General features: G+C 37.5%; 1 protein-coding gene and 1 pseudogene across 1 annotated transcript in view; both read right to left on the bottom strand.

The window, feature by feature from the left end:
* Positions 1–18,225, bottom strand: part of GRID2 (glutamate ionotropic receptor delta type subunit 2) — a 1,225,688-nt gene that overhangs the window by 516,515 nt on the left and 690,948 nt on the right. The window contains exons 8-9 of the mRNA XM_006084662.3: positions 16,523–16,696; positions 9,517–9,678 (exon numbers count right to left, since the gene is read on the bottom strand). Coding sequence (XP_006084724.1) covers positions 9,517–9,678; positions 16,523–16,696 — 336 coding nt within the window. The remainder of the gene's footprint in view (positions 1–9,516; positions 9,679–16,522; positions 16,697–18,225) is intronic.
* On the bottom strand, positions 126–6,520 carry LOC102431842 (annotated as a pseudogene).

Below are 18,225 nucleotides of genomic sequence, written 5' to 3'. Positions count from 1 at the left end.
TATGGAGCCAAATAATGATTTTAAGAATTTTTTCTATTGGTGGCAATGGCAGCAGCTGATTGGCCTGAATGCTGCACTTAAATGGAAGCAGTGCAACACCAAGTGTAGATGAATAGAACACAGCACTAAGCACAGAGCTTCTGAGCAACGGAACCGTTTTCCGGCACTGTCAAAAAGCCATCCTCAGCCAGGGCACGCACTGCTTCCTCAAACATAGCTTTGGCAATGGCTATGCCAGGTTGTCCCCAGATATCTTTAACGTTGTGAGTATTTTAGAGCTGTTGTTTTACCCTTAGGTAAAATATGTTGTTTCAATGCCTCGGCTAAGTCTCCTTTCCATTTAGGAGAGGCAACACTCATTCCTGTAGCAAGAATAGACATGCCAGCTCAGGGGTCAGTAGTAGACAGACTTTTAGAGAGCTTCTCAGAGGTGCTTCCGCTTTGAAAATCACACTTCAGTGTGGCTTCTGCGAAGGCGATTAATAATTCCAGCTCTCAAGTTAATGCAGACACCATTTCTCAGCTACTACTGATTATGTGTACATACGCTTCCATGAGAGCTGCTGGCTTCCTGGCTCAGCCAAGGCATGACCGTGCTGTGAGTGTAAGCCATGCAGTCCCTCAGCCCTGCCATGTCCATGAATGCCTCCTCCACTTGCTCCTTCCCTTGGTAATACAGTCACAGGGCAGTGAGCCAGGTGCCTGCTACAAGCTTCAAACTGAGGGTCCACTATGAGGAAGATCAAATCAAACCTTATGTAAAATAACATGTAAGGTAGCTGAATATTTTCTTTTTTTGTTTATTTGTTTTATTTTAATTTCCAACTGCAGTTGACATTCAATGTTATATTAATTTCAGGTATACAGCATAGTGGTTAGACATTTATGTAACTTAGGAAGTGATCCCCGAAATAAATCTTGCTTGCACCTGACACCATATACAGTTATTACAATATTATTCCCTATGTTGTACTTTACATCCCCATGACAGCTCTGCAACTCCCAACTTGTACTTCTTAATCCCTCACCTCATTCATCCAGTCCCACAAACCCATTCACATCTGGCAATCATCAGTTTGTTCTCTGTATCTATGAATTCATTTTCATTTTGTTCATTCATTTATTTTCTCTTTTGTATTCAACATGTACATGAAATCATGTTTTTTGTCTTTCTCTGTCTGACTTATTTCACTTAGCGTAATACTCTCTAGGTCCACCCATTTGTTGCAAATGATAAGATTTTACTTTCTTATGGCCGAGTAATATTCCATTGTATGTATGTATCACCTCTTCTTTATTCATTTGCCTTTTGATTGGGACATTTAATTTATTTACATTTGAAGTAATTATTTAAGTAAGTAGTTACTGTCATTTTATTATTTTCTGATTGTTTTCGTAGTTGTCCTCTGTTCTTATTCTCTTGCTCTCTTCTGTTGTATGCTGGATTTCTGTAGTGCTGTGTTTGGATTCCTTTCTCTTTATTTCTTGAATGAATTTCTCTCTCTCATTTTTTTTTTTGTGTGTGTGGGCTCCATATATACCAAACTGTGTATATAGCAGTCTATTTTAAGTTTATAGTTGCTTAAGTTTGAACACATTCTAAAATCATTACCGCATTGCCATTTTTACTCACTGCCTCCACATTTATGGTTTTTTGTTGTCATTATTTTACTTTTGTTTGTGTGTGTGTGTATCCCTGAACTTATTGTAAATACAAATGATCTTCATACTCTTGCCTTTTAACCATTGTACTAACTTTAGTGTTTGTTGATCCACTGCTTTTATTGTTTGCCATTGTCAGTGAGAATTTTTTCTGATATTTTATTATTTTTCTTCTTAGAGAAGTCCCTTTAACATTTCTTGTACTACTAGTTTGGTGATAATGAACTCCTTCAGTTTTCTTTTATCTGTAAAGCTCTTTATCTTTTCTTTGAAGGTAAATGATTGCTTTGCTGGGTAGAGTAATTTTGGTTGTAGATCCTTGTGCTTTATCACTTTAAATATTTCATGCCAATCCCTTCTGGCCTGAAATGTTTCTTGTGAGAAATCAGCTGACAGTCTTAATGAGAGCTCCACTGAAGGTAACTAAAAGTTTTTCTCTTGCTGCTTTTAGGATTCTCTCTTTTGGCATTTTTATTATGATGTGTCTCGGTGTGGGCCTCTTTGGGTTCATATTGTTTGGGACTTCCTGCACTTCCTGTATTTGTGTTTATTTCTTTCACCAGGTTAGGGAAGTTTTCAGTTATTATTTCTTCAGATAGGTTTTTAATCCCTTACTCCCTCTTTCCTCCTTCTGGTACCACTGTTATGCAAAGGATGCAATGCTTGATGATGTCCCAAAGGTCCTTTAAACTATCCTCATTTTTGGTAACTAAAAGTTTTTCTCTTGCTGCTTTTAGGATTCTCTCTTTTGGCATTTTTATTATGATGTGTCTCGGTGTGGTCCTCTTTGGGTTCATATTGTTTGGGACTTCCTGCACTTCCTGTATTTGTGTTTATTTCTTTCACCAGGTTAGGGAAGTTTTCAGTTATTATTTCTTCAGATAGGTTTTTAATCCCTTACTCCCTCTTTCCTCCTTCTGGTACCACTGTTATGCAAAGGATGCAATGCTTGATGATGTCCCAAAGGTCCTTTAAACTATCCTCATTTTTTAATTATTTTCTCTTTTTGCTGTTCCAATTGGGTGTTTTCTGCTATCTTGTCTCCAAATCAGTAATTCAATCCTCTGCTTCATCTAATCTGATGTTGATTCCATCTAATGTATTCTTCATTTCTGTTATTATAATCTACATTTCTGAATAGGTCTATTTTATATTTCCTATATCTTTGTTTCCTATCTCTTTGTTCTCACTGAGATCACCTCTTCTCCTAAGTTCATTGAACATCCTTATAACCAGTGTTTTGAATTCTGCATCCAGTAGATGATTAGGCTTTATTCTGTTTAGTTCTTTTTCTAGAGTTTTGCCCTGTTATTTTCTTTGGGATATGTTTCTGGGTCTCCTTATTTTGGTTGCTTCCCTGTGTTTTTCCTATGGATTAGGTACATCAGCTATGTCTCCTGGTCTTGGCAGAGTGGCCTTATATAGTAGGTATCCTGTGTGGCCTAATGGCACGGTCTCTATCCACCTGAGCAGGGTGCTCCAGTGATGTCCTTTGTGTGGGTTGAGTATGCTCTACTGTTGCAGTTGATCCTTAACTACTGTTGGTACATCAGTGGGTGGGATAGACCTTTGGACTGACTGGCTATGAGGACTGCCTGTGTCTTCAATGGACAAGCTGTGCAGGGGCTGATCTCATGGAGTAGGATTCACTTCAGCAGGACTTTGGTACCTGCCAAGTCCAAAAAAACCACAACCCTTTGGGTATGCTCTTTGTGACTAATTAAGTGGTACTTTGGTGATGTGTGAAGCCAGTCACCAGGAGTGTTGGTTCTGGGGTCTCTTGGGAGAAGCTCTGACATGGACCAAGCTCAGTCCCTGATTATTGTCCAGCCCTAGGCCACCTGATCAGAGGTACAAAGTGATCTGTGGTTTGTAACTGCCTGCACGGGGCTTGGTGGAGCCCGGGAGTGGCTATGCTGTGCATCGAGGCTGGCTGCCACTAGGGCTGGGACTGGAGTCACTTAGCAAGAGGCACAGGGCATGAGGAGATCGGCTGCTACTTGTTTGGTGTTTGTGGACCTTTGATGATGAAACAGGAATTTTAGGGGGATATAGGCAGGTTTAGGGACTTTTTAGAATTGGGGTCCATGGAAAAAAAACATAGGGCTACAGATGGGGAGAAGGTACATTTCCACAACACAAGGAAGCCAGATGCAATTACATCTCCATAAGACAGGGGAGCAGCAACAGTTGCATTTACATAAGACAAGGGAACTTGAAGTGGCCAAAAAAGTCTATATTTACAAAATAAAGGAGGAAGAAAGCCCAGAAAGAAAAGAACAGTGAGGGAGGAGGGCATCACATGTCCCATGTGGTATTTGACCTTTGAGTTCAGGAGTCAGTAATAGTAACCAAATCGAAAGGGAATATTGACAAATCAGAGGGGATATCAGGACACAGGAACTACAGCCCTTTATAAACCATGGGAACAGGAAGTCAGTGGGACCCTGTCCCCCTCCCCATGTGGGAGTCCATTCTGTGGGACTATCCTTCTCCCCATGTGAGAGTCTGTACTTGTTCTTCAATAAATCTCCTCTGCTATACTACCCTCTGTTCGTAGATTCATTCTTCGACTCCAGCGGACAAAGAATCTGGGTTCCAGTCCAAAAATTCCCTATCAATGAGTTTTAGGAAAGTCCATAGCATGATGCCAGGCCAGCCACTTGTGTGGGTTAGCCTCTAAAAGAGGTTTGGGCTGGGGAAATGAATTAGGTAAAGTGAAATCTAAAAAAATCACCACCATGGGGTGAGAGCAGTTAGCTAGGTTGATGGAGACTCAGATTTAGCACCCAACTATGCCTGCAGGCTATGTTGGGGGGAAAAGAGCACAACAAAAGAACAATAGTGCCTGACAGCACTTTAGTTCCCAAGAGAGTTGCCCATCTAGCCCTTGCCCTAAAGCCAGACAATTTGGTTCTTCATTTGTTTGAGATGGTATCCTTTCTCTGGCACTTAGGGTGAGTGTCTGTGAGCAAGTGAGACTGTGCTAAGGCCCTGCTTTTTGTTAATCCTCACTTGAAAATATTTTTTCTATTGATTTTTAAAGAAGAGAGGAAAGGAGGGAGGAAGGGAGAGAGAAAAACATCTATGTGAGAGAGACACATCAATTGGTTGCCTCCCGCATGCACCCCAACTGTGGCTAGGGATCAAACCTGCTACCCAGGTATGTGCCCTTGACAAGGAATCAAACCCACGACTCTTCCGATGCTCTAACCATTGAGTCACTCTGGCCAGAGCTTGTGCTCAGGCCTTTTAAGAGGACCTCTGATACATAGCTGGATATTTTCTATGGTCGTTTTGTTGTTGTTGTTGTATTGTTATTGTTGTTTGGATTCCATTGAGACTCAGTAGGATTTGCTACTGCCTAGATGCAGGTGAGTTCATGGAGCTGATAAATAATCTAAGCCTTTGCAATGAAGAAAGTCAGCTATTCCATGATTCCATGCAATACTAGTCTTGTACTTTCCTCTTCTCAAACTTATCAATACTGCAGATGCCACTGTCATTCAAGACAAAGACACCAATCTACAGGACCAGCTGCCTCATCCTGGGATCATTTTCTACATATATTCTTAGGTCGACTGCACTGGAGCACTTCTCAGATGTGTACTGGTCCCAGGGGAGCAGGTTGTACATGTACTGGGGCAGCTGAGACTTGCAGGTCCGAGGGTTACTGCAGAGCAGGATGTTGATGTCAACACGAAGTCTGCCCCTCTTTGTATGACTAAAATATTTCCTTGTTTTCTGGAAAAACTGAAGCAAGATTCCCTTTTATAAATCTTCATGTTCTTAAATGCTTAGAGCCAAAACTTAAGCAAGTTTCTCATAAATGTCTGGTTTTCTGGAAAGTTCCCTAAGCAATTCCACATACTGTTCTGAAAAAGTTTCTGTTCTGCTTCTTCATACAGATGTTTTACATCCATTTTGCAATAAGTACATCAAGGTGGGTCTTGTAGAAGACTTCACATTACTCACCCTGGGACTGCCTCACCAGCAACAGCTCAATAGATGCCCGTAAAGTTCACTCTGTCTCCAAGTTGAACCTTGTCAATAAGATCATTGTGAGCAAAAGGATGGCAGTGTGATCATCTGTCCTGCAGGCACATTTTCAGGAGACTCGAAGTTTGAGATTTTGCTTAACAGGGAACACGAAGCAGCTGTAGGCCAGTGCCATGTTCTAGGTAGTGCAGCAGCATTCACACAGGCAGGATTCAGTGATTCAGCCACGGTCCATTTCTGCCAGGGTAGTGTGGGTGCACACCTAGCACTGGAAGAAGGCTCCCTGCCTCTCTGAAATCAGCTGAGACATCCTGATCACCATGCCACTGATGGTGATGAGCTGGTCAATGTCTTCTGGATTCAGGTTTCTCATATTCTTAGTCTTCAACACATTGAATGGTCCTACTTGAATCAGATCTTCTAAGACTCGGTCAGGTTCAATATCAAAGAAGATCTCATTGACAGCATTTTTAAAAGTTGAGGTAACTTCCTGTGGGTAGCAGATGAACTGTCTGTAGAGATTTCTGTTAAATGACTTTATGTGTGCATAGCCTACATTTAAAAATGGATCCTTAATAATATTAAAATTCTCAAGTAGTTACATGTACAGAGGTTCAACAATATCTATGGAAACACATTCTTCTTCTTTAGCCAGAGGGTCAATAAAAAGATGAAGAAATTTCTGAAAATTTTCTTTGCATGTTGACATATTTATACCTGTTCTACAAATCACAAGTTTTGTGGCCTTGCTGGCCCCCACTGAAAATCCATCTGCAGACCCCAGCCAGGTGAGGCGTTGGCCTGAAGGATGTGTCCCTAATTTGTTCTTTAGCTTCTGTGTCTCCTTGCAGCAGAACATAGACTTTGTACAGTGTATAGGGCATGCCTTAAGGTAGGCATTCAGTGGTTACTTGAATGCAATTAAGAATTTTATCACTAGAATATTCCCATTGCAATAAAGAGCCTGACCACATTTGTGATGTTTGGTGCTGACTTCTCTTTAAGCTTTGCTCTCCCTTTCCCCTTTGGCTACACTTGTGGACAGGCTGATTAAAAAGGTCCACCCTAACTTGAGAGCATTATGCTAAGCAAAATAAGCCAGTCAGAGAAAGATAAATATCACATGATCTCACTCATTTGTGGAACATAATGAACAACATAAACTGATGAACAATAACAGATCCAGAGACAGAGAAGCATTGAACAGACTGTACAACCTATGAGGGAAGACGGAGGGTGAGGGGGTAAGAGATCAACCAAAGGACTTGTATGCATGCATATGAGCATAACCAATGAACACAGAGAGTGTGGGGGGGGCTTGTGCTTGGGGGAGAGGGTGGTGGGAAAGAGGTCAATGGGGGGAAAAAGGAGACTCATGTAAATACTTTAAACAATAAAGAAATAAAAAAATAGTCCATACTGCCTGGCCAGCATGGCTTCATGGTTGAGAGTAGACCTATAAACCAGGAGGTCACTATGGTTTGATTCCCAGTCAGGGCACACGTCCAGGTGGCAGGCTCCATCCCCAGTGGGGTGTGCAGGAGGCAGCCAATCAATGATTCTCTTTCATCACTGATGTTTCTATGTCTCTTTCCTCTCCCTTCTGCTCTGAAATCAATATATATATATATATATATATATATATATATATATATATATATATATAGTCATCCTGTACCTCCTTCTTTCACACCCATGGGAACTTTAAGCCACACAAATCTCCAGACCAAGTAAATGGGAACTGTTTCCAGCTCTAACCCCTAACTACTACAAAGGCCCAGCCCATTCCCTGTGCTCTGCCCAAGCCAGACTGAACCTGCTGAGGTGCACTCTGCTCTCTCCAGGAGTTCCTGTGTGAGTGGAACATTTTCTCTCAAATTCTCTTTGTGTGGAGTATTATCAGCCTCGATATCTGAATGAGATAACCAAAATACTCATATGAAGGAAAGCAGTATGACTGGGCGGGGGGAGGGGGGGGGGAGTCAAGATTTTAAGGTTATCTTAAAACATGAAACAAAAAATAAGAAATTGAAAATTTTCAATCATGTATATAATTTAAACTTAGTTTCTAAATACATAGAATAGATATATTGCTTTAAAAAGTGTCACTAAGAGCTTACAGGGACAAATATGCAAATATTCCTCTAAAATAGAGTTTCATAGTTATTATATTATATCATTGTTTTGATTATAAATTTTGTAACAGCAACAGTTTACATACTGAATTGCTCCAGGAGAAAAAGCTACATTTAGTGGTGTCTTTGTTTCCCTCCTGCTGATATTCTCACTACATAAGTGTCGCCTAAGCAACACCCTGAACTATTATTCTGTCTTTATGAGACAGCTTCAGGAAAATGAATATCTTCAAGTTCTGCATTTCAGCCAAAGTACAAATTAATAAATTAGTAGGTTCACAATCATGTTCAACAACCTCCCTTGGATCCATACCTGTCTATTCGCCACATAGATAGAGCATACATCTTGAGTTTAAATTTGACTTACCTATTTCCAATTGAAAAATATTTCTCTGCTAATATATTCAATACATTTAATTTTCAAATACTTCTGTTGATAAGAACCCAAATTCCCATGAAAGGGATTCTTTTGCAAAAAGGAAGCAGTACATGCCTGGCTGGTGTGGCTCAATGGTTGAGCATCGATCCATGAAGCCAAGAGATCACTGGTTCAATTCCTGGTCAGGACACATGCCTGTAGGGGGTGTGCAGAAGGCAGCCGATAGATGTTTCACTCTCACATCGATGTTTCTCCCTCTTTATCCCTTCCCCTTTCCTCTCTCTCTCAACTTAATAAAAAATTTTTAAAATAAAAATAAAAAATAAATACATTTTATAAAAGGAAGCACTACTAAGAGAAAGATATAGGCTAGTCTCCATTTGAAACATTTCTTTCTTCCATTTCTTGGTTTTTGTACTTCTAGTTCACTTTTAATGCTAAATTTTGAGACTTTTCTTTGGATTTTCTAAATGCATTCATGTTTCATTTGACTAGCTATTTCTCTTTTTGCTTCAGGAGAGAAAGGCAAACATATGCCAAAAGAAAAAGGATTGGTAAAATAAAGAACGTAAACATTCAAATGTCTGTCTCCTTTGTGTAAAGGGTACAGGAGAAATTTGTTTGTTTTATTAATCATTTCATTTTAAATCCAAGAAGCTGTGCGAGACAAATGGAAAATGCCAGCAAGGATGACATGACAAAGAGGCTAATAAACTGCAGAATGCTTATACCGCTGAGAGAAGCTGAGCAGGATAAACCGCCTCCCTGGAAGGGAACAGGTAGCTAAGGCGAAACAGGTCACAGCCAGGCTAAACACCACACTGACAGTGAAGAAGAATGCCATCGAGTATCAAATAGTTCACAGATGCTGCAAGATATTAACTGTTTATGAATTACACCCTCATTATAACATAAAGACCATCCAATGTCTCACCATGTATCAGCTAAATGGTAGAAACAGCTAACTCTATAGCTCTTTTTTTTTCAATGTAAAGAAAAAAGCTTTTTGTATTTTGTGACAGGCACCAAACCAATTTAAGCACCTCTAACTCTAATAATATAACCAAAGCAATTTAAAATATTTCAACCACTAACATTTTACCTAAGTAAAATTCCCTTGCAAATAAATAAAGGCCCCCTGTTTTGTGTATATGTGTACATTTCTGCCCTTTTATTTTTAATATTTCATTTCTCCATTACACTGTTTTATGCTTTGAATTGGCAGCAATATTGGGGGGCAATATTGGTGGGCAGGGATCCTTCTAAAAGATATCTCTTCAAAATATGACCTATTGTATCCTCTTTATGGAAAGTCAGGAGTGAAATGCTACTCAAAGTTACCTTCTTGATGGTTTCCAGCATGGACCGCCCCCCCTGCCAGGGCTTGGAGTTCTTCCTGATGCATGACAGGCTCGCCATGCTGTGCCACTTCCGGTCCTCCAGCTTCTTATGGAAAGCATTAGCAAGCAGAAGCACCGTGTCATAGATGTAAAGGTTTGAAATCTGCAAAGACATTACACAGTAATCATTAGACTCACCGACGCCAACCATCAAGAATATGGAGAAAATCATCAGCTCAGCTGCCTCCATTGGTAGTAGATGGCTGGTTTGCTGGGTTATTTATTAAGCAGAAGGTTTCTTTTTTCATTTCCCCGGCAATTTTGCCGGTGAGAATGAAGTCTTATCTGATTGTATGCTTCAATTGCCTTTTCAGCTTATTTAGGTGTGAACGAGAAGATAAAATAAAAAAGAGAAGTTTCGACAGAGGCAAGGCTGTTAGTGCCAGACCTCAGAAAATCACTGGCCCTTATTTCTTTCTGAGGAGGTAAAGAGCTGAGGGCTTAACATTGGAAGGGCAAACTGAATAATACATTTTCTGAATATGTCAAGTTTTTGCACTCTGGTTATTCAGATGGAGAAATATCAACTCGATCTTACCTATAAGATGAGTGTCATAGGTATAAAAGAAGAAAATAGCCATCTGTGTGAACATTTGTGTCTATGGGGATTCAGTATTTTTAAAAAATGATAGGAAATAGCACCATTCATAAACATTACATTGACCAAGAATCTATACAAAATTATAGAGGTATACACGTGCATTGCAACTCATTATCATGACATACCTTGAACTACTGACTTTGTGAATGCGTGTTTACATTAAAGCTTTCTTTTTCTAAAGTAATCATATTATTATCTTCCTCCTATGTAGATTGAAACAGGAATTATAGAAATGTTTGGTAAGAGCTATTGCAGTCTTACAGTTAGTTCTTACAGATAGCCAGAACTGCTATCCATACTATTAACTACTGAAGGTGTCTATGTTTCAAATAAATTAGGAAATATTTACAAAACATAACACCAAGAGATATCTAGTGTTGATATAAGTTGTTAAATGTGATATTATAACCTCTATGAAGGAAAAATCCAACATAAAATTAAAAGTGACAAATCATCCTGGCCAGCATGGCTCAGTGGTTGAGAGTCCACCTATGAACCAGGAGGTCACGTTCAGTTCCCGGTCAGGGCACATGACCTGACTCTGGCTTGATCCCCAGTGTGGGGCACGCAGGAAGCAGCCAATCAATGATTCTCTCATCATTGATGTTTCTAGCTCTCTTTCCCTCTCCTTTCCTCTCTGAAATTATTTATATATATATATATATATATATATATATATATATATATATCTTTAAAAGAGGAATCAACATAACTATGAAAATCAAATCCATCTTAGAGCATTTAAATATTTCCAGAAATGTTAGTGTCTTATTACTTTTTTCCCCTGAAAACAAATGGGAGGGCCTAGTCACTGCCTTTTGCTTATAATTAATCACGAAGGAATCTTATAAAATTGCCTTCCCCCATCACAGAATAGTATTAAGTTTAACTATTAGGATAATGAGAGTTGGATACTATTGAGCAACTGTTAAAAAGCATTTCTTAACAGTGCCTGAGTTTTCCATTATTAATTGGTAAATCTTTAATTATTTGTGTTTTTAAGCATTATTTTATATGTATAAAAGTTACGGGAGGTAGTACTTCTTTAAAGAGACATTGGATACTCTTATGAACTATGTGAAATGCCGGTTTGTTCTTTGTAAGGACATATGAGAGAAGGCTATTCTCCACATACCTCCTGACCCTCCCTCCCATGCCCTTCCCCCTGCCAGGTAATTACTAGAGAGACTAGGGGTGGGAGGGTGAGAGGGGTCTGGCCAAAAGGTACAATCAATGAAGAGTGAGATCTGAAGTTAAAAGTAGTTAATGAATCAAAATTTAGTCTGAATTAGACTGTGAAGACCCAGAAGGAGAACCTAGAAGAAACATGAAGAATGAGTAGGCTGTATCCAAAAACGCAGGACAAACTTTTGATGATCTCTCAATAATCAGCAAGAATCTGGCCTTTTCTAACCTCTCCCAGCTCCAGGTCTCAAATTTGCTTTCTCTCTCTGGTTTTATTTTGCTTCTCTCTCTGACTGATTGCTTTAAGTGCGCATATGAGATTGATGTGGGAGCATTCTTTGATGTCAATTTATCTTTCTCCAACTACTTAATTCCCTCTAATACTCAATTCCTAGGTATCAAACTAGGTGAATCCTACCCTAACAGCTCTCAGGACTCTCCCCATGTTAGGGCTAATTGGGCAGTCTTTTTATCTCCTGTAACACTCAGTGCATATAATGAAACATGCAAAGATTCTTTTAAAATCTGCCTTTCACACTAGAGTATGAGTTTCTTCTGGCCAGGGGCTCATATTGTACACATTTTCCCCTTTGTACTTTTGTTTCCCTTATTCCTTATTTCCCCTGGAGTTAGCCTAGAGCTTAGCACATGCAGCAATTTGTTTTTTGATAAATAGGTATTCAAAAGAATGGGAAAAAAAGAACAGCAGGTAGGTTTGACAGAAGTCAAGCAGTGAGAAACTTGACAACGCGGATTCCAACCTGACATGTCTGTGGCACAGTCTCTTTTGCACACCTTGAGGCATGTACTTTGAGCATCCATGCTGGTTTCAAAGGTGAGTTGAACTCAATATGTTGACAGATGATATAATCAAATGACTGCCCCTTCTCATTTGCCCACATTCCAAACTGCAGGAACCAAAGGGGATGCTTGGCGTTCTCTGAGCTTTTAATTACCTCTTCTTTTTTTAGGTAAGTGCCTATTCTTTCAAGTTTGTGCTCTTTCCCGTGCCACACTTTATTAGCCCCTTTCTGCCATCATCTGCTGACCTCCTGGTCACTCTTTATTCACCAGGTCTTTGACTCCTCCCTCACAATGATCCCAAACTATCTTCCTGCATTAAAAAGATCATTTTGATTTCCACAAAGATGATCTTTACTTCCATTCTGGCTACAACCAATATTAGTAACTATTCACTAGACACAAACACACATCACCTCTACTATCCTAAACACCAGCATCCCCCCCACTGACCAATCATTTCTCTCCATCTTACTGTCACTGCACTTGTTTCTGACTTCACTGACTCACCAGCACCTACCTCCGCTACATAGCAACCTTCCAATATTTCACACCTTCTATTACTTGCTCTGAAACACCTTCTTTCCTTAAGTTGTTTATCATCTAGGATAATTTCTAGGCTATTCATCATCTTAGCTCTCTTCTCTGTCTTCCTTTTATGTCTCAATGTTTCTGCCCAAAGTCTGATACTCAGAACGGACACATTATTGCAGACATGATCTGACTAGGAGAGAGATAAGGTCTATCTCTCTTGATCTTGGCAAAATGCTTCTGACATAGAGACCAAGATTCCATTAGAAAGGTTTAGAGCACAAATGCTCTGTGCTATGCTCATATCGAATCTAACTTCATCTTAACAGCCTTAAACAGCTGTCAAACTAGGTCCCATTCATCTAGACCAGTGGTCGGCAAACTCATTAGTCAACAGAGCCAAATATCAACAGTACAACGATTGAAATTTCTTTTGAGAGCCAAATTTTTTAAACTTAAACTATACAGGTAGGTACATTGTTATTAACTTAAGGCTTAGGAAGAGCCACACTCAAGGGGCCAAAGAGCCGCATGTGGCTCGCGAGCCGCAGTTTGCCGACCACTGATTGTTCTAGACATCCTATAATTGATTTTAAACCTATACTTTATCTCTGTGAAATTTCAACTTTCAGGCTTATTATTCAGTAAATATTAACCTTGGATATTGATTATATAACACAATATAAACTTTCTCCCCTAGCTTTATGTAATTTAAAAATTTTGATAGGCGTAGTTTCTTCATTTTTCTTCATGTGTTGATAAACATTTTAAAATATTAGACCCAAGAATACAATCTTCTGGGTGACCATAGAGAGTTCCTTGTAGGATATTTATCAATGTGGTCTGAGTATTCCTCTAGTTGCACACTTCACAAACTGAGGGTAACAAAAAACCTGGTGGTAAATTGTTGATACAAGGAAATATTCAAAGCTACAGAACATATCTGAGCCATGTCTGAGGCATATCAATTTTGCTTGAAGATTTGGGGAAAAAAATCAACTAAGAAATTTAGCCGGTAAATTATTTAAAATAAACTCATGTGTTATAATTTTTAAAGAGAATAATGAGACTTTAACATATTTTGAACTTTAAAAACCATCTGAGACCAGAGTGTTACTATCTTCTGTTCTTAGGAGACCTTTGGTCAAAATGTTTGACTAACATCAATCTATCTAGACTTTTTAATGTCTTTCCAAAAGGATTTCATAGGAAAATTTGTCAAACCCTACATAAACATCAATATACAATAAGTATATTTATGACACTATAGCAACCTAAAAATTTATATAAGACTTACTTTGGCAGCATTTGCTGTTTAGAAAGTCTTATTGTCTTATTTAAAGTTCCCTAAACCGTATGTGTAATACTATATTCTACAGTTCATGTAGATATTAATTTTAGTATATTAAACTATGATTATGAGAATATTTTTGCTTTCTTTTTTAAATTGAGACATTCATCAAAGTTTTTTTATACTTGAATTCTCTTCCCAAGTATTTTTCTAGTATTTCTAAATTACAATGTGTGATCAAATCCACTTGATTATTTATTATTATGAACAATTATTTTTAAGCCTCGTTTTATTTTATTTTTTTTAAGATTCCTTTATTTATTTATTTATTTTTGTTTTGTTAATCCTTACTACAAGATATTTTTCCATTGATTTTTAGAGATAGTGGAAGGGAGGGGGAGAGACAGAGAGCTGATAGAGACACATTAATTGGTTGCCTCCTGCACGTACCCTGACCAGGATTGGGCACTGCCATCTTGTGGCTATGGGCACTGCCATCTTTGTGATGGAGTGATAGTTAATTTGCATATTATCCTTTTAATTAGATTGGATATTAATTATTTGGTTAAATTCTATTATACATAATAGGGAAGTTATTGAGTAACAAACCCTCAAAGAAAAAGTAATTGTCTTGCTTCTTTCCATCTGTGTGTTTGAGGGAAGTAAGATGAAGTTGTGGGATAGAGGGGTGGTGCTTCATCTACATCCTTAATTCATCAGATAAGTTGGGGAATATAAAGCTAAATAAAATGTTTGTTTCCTTGATTTCAAGAAATGAATTAATTGAAGCAGAATGGTTACTCTGTTAGATAAATGTGCTTTAAAATCTGTGTAGTTACTTCCTGCTTTAACAATTTGTATACTTTCTGATACTTCTTTTTACACAAAGAGTCTTGGATATTTCAAGATTTTCTGAATGAAAATTCTTTCATGTTTTTCTACAATTGAAATTCTATCATTTCCACATCAATTATACTCACAACCAATTAATATGGAAAACTGGGTCATTATAAGCATTCAATAAGATAGGCAATAAAATTTAAGCAGGTCTTGTTTACACTTCAGAGTGACTTATTTTGACCACTGCCTTCTCCTTAATTACATTCAAATCCACAAATATTCACAAAGGTGCAAAGCACTGGGGTAGGTATGATGGGGGAAGTAAAGATAGACTGGTAATTGATGGGGTTTTATGATGTCATGTGCTAGAGGGAACCTATTCTACAAGAGCTTAAAATCGAGTAGGAAACAAAGTTCTATGGGCAATGATCCCTAATGGGCTGCCTAGTATTTCATGTAGCTCATTGCAATGGTAGTAAGTATGAAAAAATAGTTTGGATATGTAACAACTCATAAAAAAATCCAAACATAACTAAAGATAGTGAGACCGGATTTATCATTCAAAAGAAGAGGTAGTTTTGCAAAATTCCCTTATTTATCTGGTATTATTGGGGATGAACTAGTTCTACTAGGGTTATATTTCCAAAATGTTCAAACTGACCATCGCTAAGTACTAAAATATTTTGATAGTAAACATTTTGAAGGAATAGTTTTCTGAAATGTATATTTTTTTTGACTTCTGAAATTGACCATGACTTTACTCTTTGTTGATATCTCAGGGCTACTGTTTAAATACTAACTAATATGCTGGCAGTATACTACAGTGATACCCTGAGGAACTGTTTCATGACACAGAGTTGTTTTTACAAGAGAAGTCCTTCACTGATAAAATATTTGAATTAGATTTCTGATTGATTTCTTTTTTCCTGCCTCTTGCTTTGCTAGAGAGTGAACCTTATAGCTCCCTACTGTTATCCTCACACCTGCCTTTTGTAATCCCCTTTCAAATTGACATATTGAAATCCCTGTGCAAAGAGAAATAAAACAAAAAGATCTGATGGGATTTTCCTTAAGAGAAAGAAATGGGCTCTGGGTGAGTACTTAAAGGGCATTTTTATGAGGTAGCTTCAGGGTCTTGGTGTTCTCTATTTTGCTGCTCAGAAATTTTATTTTCAAATTCTTTGTTGTATTCTGAATAGCGAAGCTTTCAGGTATATCCCATCTGAGTTAAATATGACTACATAACACTATAGCATTGCTTGCATTTCTAAATAAAGTTTTTGTGAACTACTTCAAACTGGATACTAATCTTTAAAAAGAAAGTCTGTCCTTGTTAGGTCAAAAACCTCCAATCAAGTTTATTAGATCAATTATTTGGCGTTTGGCATTAAGGAGTATCAATCTCAAATTCTACCATGAGAAATGCTATGGATCTACTTACTTGCTGAGAAGAAAATAACCTTTACTTATTATATTATTATGAAACAAGTAGATATTTTGCTAAAATGAAGTTAAAAAGTTTTAAAAAACAACAACACAGATTCGCTGTGCTTCCTAAGATGCTTTGTCTTAGTAAGTTGCTGCAGAAGGGGAATAGTTCAGAAATTGCAAACATGTAAAATTCTAAATCCAATACAACTCTCTACAACTGCACAGCAAAGCGCCATAGGAAGAAATACTCCAATACTTAGAATATACCTCCATATTCTGAGCAAATGGGTCTTTTGGATCACACAATGTTGAAGATATTCGATGGTTGCCACGGAAACATCGCTGACTTATATTCTGGGGGACTGGGAATGTCTGCCGAATGATAGTCAGCCTTCCAATTGACCTCCTTACAAGTTCCTGCACATCCATGTCATTTATTTCCTATAAGATAAGAAATGGAAGAATTAGAAATGCTTTAATACAGTAACAGAAACACAAAATCTATTAATAGGTTGTCATCTGGAAATGCTAAGGGTTACTGTAATGCATTTACTTAATGCTTAGCCCTCAGCCAAAAGAAAACAACATATGTTCATAAAATGATCAACTCATTTGTATTTGCTGTTTGTGCTTACATTATATCCATTAATGCTTAAATAATTCCAAATGGGAGCAATTGACTTAAATATAGGGTGCCCCACAGAAGTGTATACACACACACTGAGTAATTATAAAGGTAGTGCTTATTAAAATATATTTAATTTTCAAAAGTGAACTATAAGCTGTTAAAGTATGTATACATTTTTGGGACACCCTGTATACTTTATTAATAGCAAGTTTATAATTTGTTACGTTGAATGCTTTAGAAAAATATGGGTTATCTACACATCAAAAAATCACAAAATATATTGCTATTATAATTCATGATTCATTAGTGTATCTCAAGGTATTGTGAGTACCTAGGAAGATAGTTGCAATGAAAGAGTAACATGTATTGTTCTTAGCCATTAAAAATGGGGCTCTTTAATAAGGCAAGTAGAATGAGCAAGAAGAGATATTATTTTTAAAGAATTTTTCCAAACTATCCATGTTAACCTATAGATTTTTCTTGGTTAAAAATAAACAAAGTGCTCACTAAATGTTGAATAAATAAGTTAGTATGTAATTGTGGTATTAACATAAAGATGGAAAACTCTTTTGATTAACACAGAGTGAACCAGGATGAGTGAATGAAGAAATACAGTGCTTATTATCCAAATCAATGTTATTTAGAAATGTGTTTTATACTTTCCCCTGCCTCCCAACTCCAGATTAAATTTTAGGATTTAACTCAATCATGGATGTAGGAGCAATAAAAATGAAATATTTTTATAACATACACATGTTCTAATTGGAATTAGTCAGAATAAAAGTGGTCAGAATAAATTTTAGTTTTAAGGCCGTCTTTACTAAAGCAGTTTTACTTCCTAATGTCCACTGGAACCTCTTAAATCAATGAACCCTTTGCAATGAACTTATTCATTTCAGGAGATTCTAATCACAAAGAAATAAAAGATTTGACACAAACTTTAGAATGCAGTGAGCATTCATCAGTTTCTTCTGCTTTGTAGCATATATTAGCGTATCCATCCTTTATTTATGATCTTTATGTGATATAGATTTTCTGAAAATTAAATAACACCCGCCATCAGCTGTATCCAGTATAATGTCCTGGATTTTTGGTTGATTAACTCTTAACGTACTATTAAATAAGTGATTTTCTCAGCTTAAAATGCCATATTTTCCCTTTAGTCTGTGCCACCAAAAACTCTGTCTGGCTGTCACCTACTCATAAAGAATTATACAGTATCCTTCAACATCATTTTTAGCCTTAACCTTAACAAGAAATCTTGTTTAACAAGAAATCTTGTTTTTAAAAATATAATTTTATTGATTTCAGAGAAGAAGGGAGAAGAAGAGAGTGATAGAAA

Source organism: Myotis lucifugus, unplaced genomic scaffold, assembly GCF_000147115.1.
Source record: "Myotis lucifugus unplaced genomic scaffold, Myoluc2.0 scaffold_12, whole genome shotgun sequence".
Taxonomy (NCBI): domain Eukaryota; kingdom Metazoa; phylum Chordata; class Mammalia; order Chiroptera; family Vespertilionidae; genus Myotis; species Myotis lucifugus.
This window is presented reverse-complemented; position numbering and strand designations above follow the sequence as displayed.